General features: G+C 36.5%; 2 protein-coding genes across 2 annotated transcripts; both read left to right on the forward strand.

The window, feature by feature from the left end:
• The first annotated feature begins 466 nt into the window (after positions 1–466).
• On the forward strand, positions 467–2,175 carry LOC113285728. The gene is made up of 3 exons (XM_026534499.1): positions 467–830; positions 934–1,139; positions 1,811–2,175. Exons 1-3 carry the CDS (start codon positions 726–728, stop codon positions 2,019–2,021), a joined length of 522 nt encoding a protein of 173 aa, XP_026390284.1. The 5' UTR covers positions 467–725; the 3' UTR covers positions 2,022–2,175.
• Positions 2,176–5,530: 3,355 nt separating this feature from the next.
• Positions 5,531–7,335, forward strand: LOC113290873. The gene is made up of 3 exons (XM_026540463.1): positions 5,531–6,344; positions 6,555–6,877; positions 7,030–7,335. Exons 1-3 carry the CDS (start codon positions 5,531–5,533, stop codon positions 7,333–7,335), a joined length of 1,443 nt encoding a protein of 480 aa, XP_026396248.1.
• Positions 7,336–12,807: the final 5,472 nt, after the last annotated feature.

The raw sequence follows: 12,807 nt of genomic DNA on the forward strand, positions 1-12,807 counted from the left end.
CATTTTATGAAGAAAAAATTTAAATAAAACCACATTTTGTCCTCACAGAAACATTAGCTTCTAAAGTATAAAAATGGTCGGTTAACATGTCCCCTTGTGCATACCAGTTGGTTTCATCGTCTGTTCACTGAGTCGCTGGCATTATAATCCATGTGTTCTCAGTGGCAGATATTGGTATTACAATATATTATTATTATTATGAATAGATTTTGAATTATTTTTACTAATAGCTAAAAGATTTTAACCCTTATGTTGATCACGAAATTTCTATAAACAGGATTGTGATAGACAATTTGGTTCCATCAAACAAGGGTCTAAATTTAGACAAAGAAAAAGAAAAAATAGGCTCAAATATTGAGCTGGTGATTCTCTACTTTTCTTGTCTCCCATGTAAAGAATATTTCAAAGACCCAAGGAAATGAGAATGTAATAAAAAGTAGAAAAAAGAGAGGAAGAAAGTAGCGGAAGAAAACTGTAAAGATTAAAGAAGCTTTTTTCTTTAAATTCCTTCTCACACATAATTAGTTATCCCTCTAGTAGATGATGATGATGATAAATATCACCAAGGTAACCATATATAGTTCTCACTGTTTTTATTCTCACCTCGTTCTCCACTTCATCTTTATGCTCATAAGAAGTTAAGAGCTCTACTTTCCCTCCTCACCAAAGTATCCTTATTGTGTTAAATTCATCTGTGGAGAAGGATTTCGAACATTAGATCAAAAATGGGAAAGCATCAGGCAATAGCTGCACTGATCTGCCTGTTGATCGTCTGCCTGGACATAGTGGCCGGGGTACTTGGAATCCAAGCAGAGGTTGCTCAGAACAAGGTGAATTTCATGTTTAAGCATTTCTACTTCTATTCTGTAGACCAATTTCACATTTTAAGGAGAGACATTTGACATACACAGTGAAATTTTAATTAATATGCAGGTAAGACATTTAAAGCTTTGGATATTTGAATGTAAAGAACCGAGCAGTGAAGCTTTCAAGTTAGGGTTAGCTGCAGCTGCACTCCTGGCACTAGCTCATGTTATAGCTACCTTGCTTGGTGGGTGTGTCTGTATCTGTTCAAAAGATGAGTTGGATAGATCTTCTGCTAACAAACAATTGGCAGCTGCTTGCTTCGTTCTTTCTTGGTAATTTACACTACCACTTCTTGAAACCATTTATCTTGATTTGACTTCTTGTTTCTGCATTATTAATTAAGCTTAACTTAATAACATAGATATTTTGAAAAATCATATCCAAAGGCCCAAAAATACAAAAAGGGCACAATGTCCTTTGAGAAATGAGATAAAAGGAAAGATATGTCCTTCAAGCTGGTGTGGTGTCAGCCTCTAAGTTGATTGTCTTTAGGCAAGCAAAGGCCTGGTTTGAGAAAACTGAAGAAAAAAAGAAAAGAAAAGAAAGATGATGTGCTTTTAGAGCAAAGCCGAAGGCAAAATCTGTCCATCTGAGGCTCCAACTAATTTTCTTGTTTTCTTAGTTATTCTCTGTCGACGTATGCACGTGTTAGGGCCTGAGTCAAACCTTGACCTTGAACATTAGTTTAAGTACTTACCCCTCTTCCCCGAGCCATGATTAAAGCAGAGGACAGTAGTTCTGGACACACAACATTTTAAACAACACTAAAACAATTTTCTCACGTAAAATTAAGAGGGATCCACTTTTAGGCCCTATAATTAAAAATTATGTGAAAGAATTGTTTTAGTATTGTCTAAAATGTTGTATGTCTAGAATTTTTTATCTTAATTTTAAATCAACTTATCTTCAATGGAACTAATTTATTGATCTGCTGATGATTCAGGATTGTATTAGTTGTTGGATTCTCGGTATTGATAATAGGAGCACTGGCGAACTCAAAAAATAGGTCATCATGCGGGATCTCACACAACAAATTTCTATCCACTGGAGGGATATTATGTTTTGTTCATGGACTATTTTGTGTATCCTACTATGCTTCTGCCAATGCTGCAACAGAAGATGCCAAGAAATTCAACAACGGATCCCATGCGTAACCTTGTCAAATCGAACTTGCCATTCCTATTTCAACTTTTTGCCTTGTTTTTTTGTGCTTCCTTTTGTGTATGTTTAGGGCTAATTAACCAATGTCTCCTAATTTGATATGTATTTCTTTTTATTTGAATGAGTTTTTTGGGCTGGGTTTTAGATACAAACTGATATTATCGATCGTATAATTAATCCCATCGGATCGAACCGACTCAACCCGACTTCTGGCTGTTAGATGACAATCCTCCTCTAGCAATCCAGTGATATATACAGGTGATTCTATGAGTAAGTTTGATCTGACGGTCACCTAACACTAGATCACTCCTACCAAATAATTACTTGCATTTCAAAGTGACGAATATGTTTCAGTGTCCGAAAAATTCGAATAATTACTTGCTTAAAACTGTACAATATTTCAGGGATATGAAAAAATCACCACCTTATAGTAAAGCCGTCATCAACTCTAGAATATATAGTCGGATCTCCTTAACGTTTTGTATTCATCATGAGACAAAGTACTTGGGCCAACCAATCCAGCGTATCAATTTATCCTCGACATAAGACTTGTTGTCAGTTTGATATAATTTGCAATGACATCGTCCATCGAAATTGTCCAATTTGACCATGGTGGTCTTCCTAAATCGTGAGATTTCCAACATACACCAATGTATTCATCTGATAATTAATAGCTTCTCTTAAAATTACGCATATGTGGATAGCTACTGATAGAAGTTTAAATGAAGAGTCTTTTTTTAAACTCTGAATCTAACCGAGATGAAAAGACATCGGTATTAAGAAATTTATCATCAATAATATATACTCGTTCCGTTTTTTTAATAGGCTGGTTTTACTTTTAGAGAAATTTAATGAAATTAAGAGAACCAATCATTGAAAGTAATTCTCATGACACTTGTCAATAAAATAAGTGAAGTGAGATGGTTCCCATAACACTTGTCATCAAAAGAAGTTAAGAGAAAAGTGGTCTCAGAAAATTAAAGTATCACTTGACTTTCTTAATTAGGAAACCGACCTATTTTTTTGAAACATTTATTTATAGAAACCGGCCTATTAAAAAAGAACGAGAAAATATGTATTTGATGAATCACTGCCGGATTTCAATGGGGTTATAACTTCCGTTCAGTATCTTATTTTTTATCTTGTTGTCAACTCATATAACTTGTTTTGATGCCACCAAACTTTTCCAGTGATCTCAAGAGAAATGTTCATCTCACTTCATCTCATTTCAATGGGGTTATAACTTCTTTTGATGCCACCAAACTTCTCTTGTTGTCACCTCATTTATCAAGAGAAATGTTCATCTCACTTCACATCTGATCTCGTCTCTTAATCTCCCCCCTTTTTCCAATCAACCGTTATATTATACCGTATTTCAGTCTTAACCATACCAATTTAGCTAACGGAAAATGGATTATTTGTCCAAATATTTTTAAAACATGGTTCTAATGGACTGAGTAAAAATTAGTATGAGTGAAATAGACATAAAAAAATAGCAAGAATGAAACTGGATTCATCCTGTCTTAAACTTAAAAAAGAGCGAGGATGAAACTGGATGCGTCCTGATGCAAATTAAAAATAAGAAAAAATATTTGAAAATGGGTAGGATGAAACTGTTTACATCCTGGCTATTTTTACATTCTCGTCCATTTAAACAGTATCAAATTTTACTTGTCTTTTTCACCAAGGAATTGTTGATTTTGGTCTTTTTAACCAATTTTGTGTTTAGCTAATTCAAACTTGAACAAACAAAAGAACTAAAAAATAATATTTTTCCTCAAACCATCATTCAATTTATTTTATTGGACTGACTCACTATTGATAAAGTAAGAGAAACAACAACGACGAGTATCAATGAAAAAGTATAACATCTACCTATAATTGGCAGTTGTAAGATCCTATAGTTCAGTGCTAAGACAGAACCCAGGTCGAGACGGAAAACTGAATCTCTATCTCGACCGAGACTTCAAGGTTATAACGTGATCACGTGCGAGACCTAAAAACTAAGACCAAGATACGTGCGAGACCTGAGTTCTAGAGAGATAATTAAGCAAGGAAGAAACCTAGAGCTTTCAAGAGCTAAGACCTGGAGACCAGTCCTGGAACTAAGATTGTGACACAAGAAAGAGAACCAAATCCATGTGACAGAGATTATTTGGCATGAAAGTAAAGTCTGATTATATATATCCGCACGTAGACACAAGTGGTCTCTCAGAGCAACTGCAGTGGTGCGATCAAAACCAAAGACCAAAAACAAAAAACCAAATTTTGGGTTTAATCCGTGTTGTTATGCTAAGGTAGTGGAGTATATTTGATCGAGCGCAAATATAACGTTCGTTTGTTGACGAGCGTGAGTATTATGCACACTTGTATGGGGCGTATATATGATGTAGTATATCCTTTGTTCAAGACAGCATCAACTATGAAAATTTGATCCCTTTACAACTGAAGCAACTTTGACAAGTTGTTCTCTTTTTTCTGAATCAAATCTGACAAGTTGATTCCATTCTGTAATCAACTTTATTTACTTGCTTAACAAGTTTTTAAGCTTTCCTAGTTTAGTTAGCTTTCCTTTTCTTTTATGTTTTACGGTTCTTGTGAACCTATTTAAAGGCTATGCCTTCTTGCTTAGACGGACATATATTATTATTATTTTTCAATCAAGATTATTATCTTCATCAACTCTACCAATTCTCTTATTCTTAATCTTTTGATTTCATCTTATTCGTACCTTTTTCTTCTCTTCGCATCACCTGCAATCTTTGTATCGCATTCTTCTTAACAGGGTCTACATTAGTTGGTACCACAACCAAAGTTTTTAGATTCTTATCTAAAAATTGATCCATAATCGCTTCCGCAAAACAAAACCGCAAAATTCAAAACCCTACCTTTTCTTTCAATGGAAAAAGCTGAGATTGAAGCTCTTATGAAAGAATTTCAGAAGAATATCGTCAAAGAGATTACAACTTCCATTACTTCTCTTGAGACAAAACTTGAAACCAAGATTGATGCCACTAAAAGTTCTCTCGAGACCGAGTTAGGAAATCATGAAGAGTGCATACTCAAGTTATGGAAGCTCGCAGGCTTGGAAGAGAAAGACATTCCTGGATTAACTGATGATGCGGAAGATGATAAAAAAGATAGAGAAACAAAAACAGGAGAGACAGAAGTTTATGAAACAAAGAAAGTTAAACCTTCCTTTACTCAAAATACGTCTATTCCTGGGAATGTTTCACATGTTATTCAACACGTTGAACCGTTCGAAGGTTGTATTCAAAAAAAAATTATTACAACTGTAACTATCAACAGTGATGATGAAGACAAAAGTGAAGACATCGCAGAGAAACAATGGAAAGACGAAAAACAATTAAAATCTCCTATGAATCCTCATGGAAATCTTCCAGAATATAAATTGAAGGCTGACATACCTAGTTTTAGTGGTGGATTACATATTGAGAATATGCTGGATTGATTGTATGAAATAGAATCGTTTTTCACTTTTATGGAAGTTCCTGAATCTTCCAAGGTGAAATTGGTAGCATATAAACTTAAAAGTGGAGCTGCATCTTGGTGGGAAACTCTCTGTGATGATCGACGTAAGTATCACAAACCTCCTATAAGAACTTGGAAGAGAATGCGTAACTTATTAAGGGCTATGTTTTTACCTCAAGATTTTAAACAACAGTTGTTTCTCAAGTTTCAAAACTTTCGACAAAGAGCTAGACTAGTGGAGGAATATGCAGTTAAATTTCATGCTTTAATTGCTCGCAACAGATTGAATGAAACTGAAGAACAACTGGTTGCACGTTTTATCGATGGATTGAACACTTTAATTCAACAAGGAATGACTCAATCCATTTTAACAATGGTTGAAGCTATTAAACATGCTATTAATATTGAAAGGCGTGTATTAAATACTTCCAGGCTAGCATCACCTCGGCAAGCTCGTTATCAACACTTTTATAAAGCTGCAAAACCATATAATTCACAACATTATTATAGTAACCAGAGTGAAAAAGGATCCAGCGAAGCTGTTGATCCACAAGAGCGAAGTTATAACCGACCCTTTCAACAACCATCAACTCCAAATTTTTCTTTCAATCAAATACCTTTTCCTTCAGACAATGCACCATTAATGAATATTCATGATGCTAAACCACCTCAAGGTTCAAACCAAAGAGATACTGCTCCAAATACCAGAGGCAAATATCAACAACAATTTCCTCCTTTACCTAAAACTGCTAATCCTTATGCAAAATTTAGGGGAGAGAAGTGTAATAAATGCAATCAAACAGGACATACTTCTAGTGATTGTCGTAAGTTTCATGCTTATATTCATGAAACTCAAGAAGAAACTCTAGAAGAAACAAAATAAGAAGATATTTTAGAAGATGAAGAACATCATTATTTGCATGCACATAAAGCTTATGATGCAGATTTTTTGGGAGTTTTACGTCCAATACTAATCATTGAACCATGTCTTTCACAAAGACATAGTATTTTTAAGTCTCAATGCATTATTGAAGATAAACTTTGTAGTATGATCATTGACAATAGAAGTACTGAAAATTATGTAGCTTCAAAGGTGGTTGAAAAGTTGGGATTACCAGTAACTCTGCATCCCAATCCATACTCTGTTGGATGGATAAACAATTCTTCTACACAAAACATAACTCATCAGTGTTTGGTTAAGTTTTCATTCCCTGGATATGAAGATTATGCTCTTTGTGACGTGATTAATATGAGTGCTGCAAATATACTTTTGGGAAGACCATGGCAGTATGATATTTGCGTTGTTCATAACTGCTATGAGAATACGTACACTTTCATTCATGATGGTTTTACTAAGGTATTGTGACCTTTGCAATCCTATACTTCAACAAGTGAACACTCTGAACCGGAGACAACTGCCCTAGTTGCTTCCATTACTCGATCTTTGCAACAAACTCATATTTGAGTTCTCATGAGTCTACTAATCCGATGGTGGAAATTCCTTTTAAGGTACAAAATTTATTATCTTCTTTTGGTAGTTTATTTCCTGATGATTTACCTAATACCTTACTTCCATTAAGGGATTTGCAACATCAAATAGATTTTATACCAGGAACTTCTCTTCCTAATCAAGCTCACTATAGGTTGAGTCCTAAAGAGCATGAAATTTTACAAGGACAAGTTGATGATTTGCTACAAAAAAGATTGATTAGATTAAGCAAAAGTCCTTGTGCTAGCCCAGCATTTTTAGTCGACAAGAAAGATGGTGGTCATCTTATGTGTATAGATTGTAGGGCTTTGAAAAAATTACTATAGCATATAGATTTCCAATACCTAATCTAGATGATATGATTGATATGCTTTCTGGTGCTAAAGTATTTACAAAACTTGATCTACGAAGTGGTTATCATCAAATACGAATTCGTATAGGAGATGAATGGAAGACTGCATTTAAAACTCGTGAAGGATTATATGAATGGCTTGTGATGCCATTTGGTTTGTCCAACGCTCCTAGCACGTTTATGCGTCTTATGAATCAAGCATTACAACCTTTTCTGGGCAAATTTGTCATCGTATACTTTGATGATATTTTGATTTACAGTCGCAATGAGGAAGAACATCTTGAACATCTATCTCAGGTATTTTCTGCACTACAAGAGAATGTGTTATATGTGAACTTAAAGAAGTGCACCTTCCTTACAAATAAAGTGACATTCTTGGGTTATGTGGTTTCAAGTACTGGTATCTCGGTTGATGATTCAAAGGTTAAAGCCATTTTTGACTGGCCTACTTCTCCTTCTATTCGTGAAGTACGAAGCTTTCATGGCTTAGCTTATTTTTATAGGAGATTTGTCAAGAATTTCAACACTATTGCAGCTGGTCTTACGGATTGTTTGAAACGTGACACATTTGTGTGGACTGAAGAAGCAGATAAGAGTTTCAATTTACTAAAGTAAAAGTTGTGTAGTGCACCTGTCCTTGCTATGCCAAATTTTGACAAGCCATTTGAAATACATTGTGATGCTTCCATTGTTGGTATAGGGGCTGTACTATCTCAAGAAGATCATCCAATTGCTTATTACAGTGAGAAGAACTCTGATACAAGAAAAAAATGGTCTACTTATGAATTGGAGTTGATATCACTTGTTCAAGCTTTAAAACAATGGAATCCTTATCTTTCTCATAGTGAGTTCATCGTAAATACTGATAATCAAGCTCTTAAATTTTTGAAAACCTCAGCTAAAGTTAATAGAATGCATGATAGGTGGTTATCAACTATCAATCAGTATACATTCTCTATAAGACATAAGAGTGGAAAATTAAATCAAGTAGATGATGCTTTAAGTAGGAAAAATCATCTTCTTGTCACTCTCAAACATGAGAGTTTGGCTTTTGATTTTCTAAAAGACCTTTATAGTGAAGACAAGGATTTTCAGAGCTTATGGGAAAAGTGCGGTTCTTCAACAAGCAGTGTTGATGATTTCCTTATTCAAGATGGTTTTCTTTTTAAAGGAAATCGTTTATGTTCCACATTGCTCTTTACGTCTTCATCTAATTATGGAATTGCATGGCAGTGGTCTTGTGGACATTTTGGACGAGATAAAACCATTTCTTTGGTTGAAACATGTTATTTCTGGCCTTCTTTGAAACAAGATGTTCAAAGATACGTACAAAAGTGCATGGTTTGTCAGCAATCAAAAGGAACTGTTCAAAATACAAGTTTATATACTCCACTCCCAATTCCAGAGGCTCCTTGAGTAGATATTAGCATGAATTTTGTGCTTGGTTTACCACGTACTTCTAAAGGAAATGATTCCATTATAGTGGTGGTGGATCGTTATTCAAAAATGGCTCACTTTATAGCTTGCAAGTGCTTACTTATTTTTCAAGGAAGTAGTAAGTCTGCATGGAATTCAAAAAACTATTACATCTGATAGAGACACTAAATTTTTGAGTTATTTCTGGAAATCTTTATGGATGCGTTTGGGAACTAAACTTCAATATAGCACAACTGCTCATCCACAGACAGATGGGCAAACTGAGGTGGTCAATCTTTCTCTAGGTAATCTGATTCGAGCTAAGATAATTAAAGGCAAAGAAAAACAATGGGATACTCTCCTTCCTCATATGGAGTTTGCTTTTAACACTTCATTAATAGATCTACATGTAAGACTCCTTTTGAATTTTGTATACTAAGGTCCCTAACCATATTTTGGATTTGGTAGTTCTTCCAAAGGTTCAACAATCGAGTGCAACGGCTGATACTATGCTTGAAAAAGCTTCACAAATTCATCAAGAAGTGAAAGCAAAACTAGCAATTTCTAACAACAAGTACAAGGAAGATGCAAATCACCACAGGAGACTTAAGACTTTTAATGAAGAAGAGTTGGTTATGATTAATTTTAGGAAAGAACGATTTCCTACTGGAAATTACAGCAAGACAAAGATGAATAAGTATGGACGACTCAAGATACTAAAGAAAATCAGTGATAATGCTTATTGTTGATCTTCCAACAGATTGGAACATCTCTAATATCTTCAATGTCCAAGAAATTTTCACATTTCATGGGGAGAATCAAGTTCTCTTTACCAACAAACTCGAGGACGAGTTTCATTCAAGAATGGGGGACTGATGTAGTACATCCTTTGTTCAAGACATCATCAACTATGACAAGTTGATCCCTTTACAACTGAAGCAACTTTGACAAGTTGTTCTCGTTTTTCTGAAGTAACTCTAACAAGTTGATTCCATTTTGTAATAAACTTTGTTTACTTTCTTAACAATTTTTTAAGCTTTCCTAGTTTAGTTAGCTTTCCTTTTCTTTTATGTTTTACGGTTCTTGTGAACCTATTTAAAGGCTATGCCTTCTTGCTTAGACAAACATATATTATTATTATTTTTCAATCAAGATTATTATCTTCATCAACTCTATCAATACTCTTATTCTTAATCTTTTGATTTCATCTTATTCGTATCTTTTTCGTCTCTTCGTATCACATGCAATCTCCGTATTGCATTCTTCTTAACAGGTTCTACATTAATATATAAATGATGCCTATCATGGGGCGTAAATTAAACTAACGCGCGTGGGTGTATAATTCACGCCCCACTAATAAACGGAATTAATACTTACGCCCCATCAGGTGGAAGTTATTTCTACGCCTATAATCATGCGAACATTATAGGTTCGCCCCATGGGGCACACTTTATACCACCGCCTGTCAACGGGAGAACATTATAGCCACGCCTCATGAGGCACACTTTATATCACCTCCTCAATCAAACGTAATTTTAAAGAGCGCCCCACTAATCAACGAAAATTATATATCCGGCTCACATCAAACGTACTTTATATGTGCGCCTGCTATCGAACGTATTTTGTACTTCCGCTCGACCTCTGTTTGATCGCATTCGGCTTGATCATGATAAGCGTTGGATACGTACTCCTCTTCGTGTGGTTGGTCCTTGGGCCCGCGGTTTTACTACCACATATCCCAATGTTCCTCGTCCTGCTTCGTCTCTGCCCTGTAAGTTTGATGGATATCAACCTTGGGTTTTCAACCCCATTGCTCTTGAAGAGGTAACCTTTGAGTAAATTTCTTTATTTTTCAATCTTCGTTGTGTTGATACTTTTGCATCGAATTTTGATGCTTTTCTTTGCAGCCTTCCCCTGCTTCTTCTGCTGGGACTGCTCCTGGTTCTGCTAGTAACTCCGTAGATACTCGTATAAGGAAGAAGAAAGATTCGATTGAAGATACCAAGTCCACACCTGCGGATGTAAGGATTATTACCCTGCCTTAGTGTACACAGGTATCTAGGTATTTTTCCCCTGATCCTTAGCTTGCGCATGTGCTCTTTTACAGTCTTCCAAGAAAAAAGGCAAGTTGAAATCCGTGATCGATATAGAAGAGTCTGACGAGGGCCCAAAAGCTATTGAAGAGGAACCTGAGGATATTGAGGATACCTCCCTTAGTTATCACGTGGATGATATCGAGGAAGACTTTACAAAAGAAATTCCTAGCCATGTTCGTGTTGGTTCTGTATAAGGTGATAATCTTTATGGTGGTATTCTGTTAGTGAACCAAGTGACTTATCAGGTACCGCAATTCCTCCTACTTTATTGATGGTTCCTACATTTTCTGTTCCTGGTAGTGCGCACCCTGCTACTCCTGTTATCACTGATGCCATGGTGTTGTCTTCTAAGGGACCTTAGTCTTCTCCAGCTACTTTGCAGCATTCATCTGGCTCGTTCGCAAAGGGTGAAGTCCTGTTGGTAAGGTTCAGTAGTTCAGATTCTCAGCCAAAGAAGAAGGTTGTGGTTTCACTTGGAAACTTCTCCTTCAATGCTGCACCTTCCTCGTTGGGAAGTGCTCAATTTGTTTCCACTTCCCCTACAAGCAAACCTGTTGGTCCACCACCTTCGTCGCCTGATTGGGCCGTCCTTGGTAATCTTCCTTCCGCTGGTGACATGAATTTGGGTGGTACCTCTGAGAAGGAACCTGTTCATGTCCCCATCTCCTCCACTATGTCAGTTCTTCGTCGTGGTGATGATCAAGTACTTGTATCCCATGCTCGCTCCCAGGAGATTGGTGGGATGTCTATTGACCAAGGAAAATGTAAGTTACCTGAGAATCTGAGCCTTGGGAGCTCTGACGGATGCTATTCTTGAATCCATACTGCGGGACTCCAAGGGTCCTTTTTCTGCTGAGGTTGGTCCGCATCAGCTGAGTAACTCCTTGGAGGTTGCTTCTAAGTTGGATGCTTTGACGGTTCAATACCAGATGTCCAAGGACTTATTCCTTGATCCAGACTTCCTTCTTTCTTGCCAGAGCCTTGCTGACATTCGGAGGGGTAGTATTCAGGAGATGAAGGTATTCATGGATAGTTATCCTGGCTTCCTTCCTCGTTTCTCTATATTCTCGGTAGGCATTCTTCTTTCCCTTACCTTTTTTGTTTCATTTATGACTGCGAATACCAATATACCGCGGAGCACGTGTCACGATCTTAGTGGACGCATACAAGATAAATGTATAGACCTTGCTGTACAGAGGAACCTGAGCAGCAGAAGATACCTTCGTAGATCTACTTTATCTTCCCACAAGAAGAAGCGTCTCGACGGCCAAGATGGATAAAGTAAAGCCTAGCCTAGGGGGAGGCAGCTGGCGAAGGAATAGAGTTAGATAACAAATCTAATCAGCATTAAATGCACAAATCTCTTATCTACACGCATAATCAAAGCACGTGGAGAGAGGTGATATGGCAGAACCAGATTGGCGGAAGCTGGCGGTGAACGAATGTACAACCTGTACTAAGGTTGGGAAGTTCCCGAAGGAACGTGGGTCAGCTGAGGTGGCAGAGTTCAACTGGAGGAAGCATGCGGCGAATGAAGGTACCATCAGTACGAAAGGTATATCAGCAAACGAAGGGCCCAGAGGCAGCAAAGATATACCTGGAGCAGAAGGGGCTATAAATACCAAGCCTCACCAACAAACTAAGGGCATTCAATTTCTAGGAGAAGAAGATCTAGTCTTAAGCTTATACCTCTTTAATGTTTAGAACTTAAGTAATGACTTCAACTTGAGTTCTCTCTATTAATTAGGGAAGCATTTAAGATCTTTTGTATCCACTACAAATTAATACAAACAAATCACTCATTACCGTGGACGTAGACGAAAGTCGAACCAAGTTATATCTTGTGTCTCATGATAACTTAGTAGCATTTACTTTATATTAGTGTTTTTTGTTATTATTGCGATCTTGAGTATCTTTTACCACTTAGCATTAAC

Source organism: Papaver somniferum, chromosome 6 (genome assembly GCF_003573695.1).
Source record: "Papaver somniferum cultivar HN1 chromosome 6, ASM357369v1, whole genome shotgun sequence".
NCBI lineage: Eukaryota > Viridiplantae > Streptophyta > Magnoliopsida > Ranunculales > Papaveraceae > Papaver > Papaver somniferum.

Bases quoted from the DNA above. Each gene is read 5' to 3' on its own strand.
- LOC113290873 (XM_026540463.1), top strand. From the start codon at position 5,531: ATGGAAGTTCCTGAATCTTCCAAGGTGAAATTGGTAGCATATAAACTT. The intron at 6,345-6,554 runs GTAAGTTTCATG...GCATTATTGAAG, and splicing joins ACATACTTCTAGTGATTGTC to ATAAACTTTGTAGTATGATC. The intron at 6,878-7,029 runs GTATTGTGACCT...ATTCCTTTTAAG, and splicing joins TTCATGATGGTTTTACTAAG to GTACAAAATTTATTATCTTC.
- LOC113285728 (XM_026534499.1), top strand. From the start codon at position 726: ATGGGAAAGCATCAGGCAATAGCTGCACTGATCTGCCTGTTGATCGTC. The intron at 831-933 runs GTGAATTTCATG...ATTAATATGCAG, and splicing joins CAGAGGTTGCTCAGAACAAG to GTAAGACATTTAAAGCTTTG. The intron at 1,140-1,810 runs GTAATTTACACT...CTGATGATTCAG, and splicing joins GCTTGCTTCGTTCTTTCTTG to GATTGTATTAGTTGTTGGAT.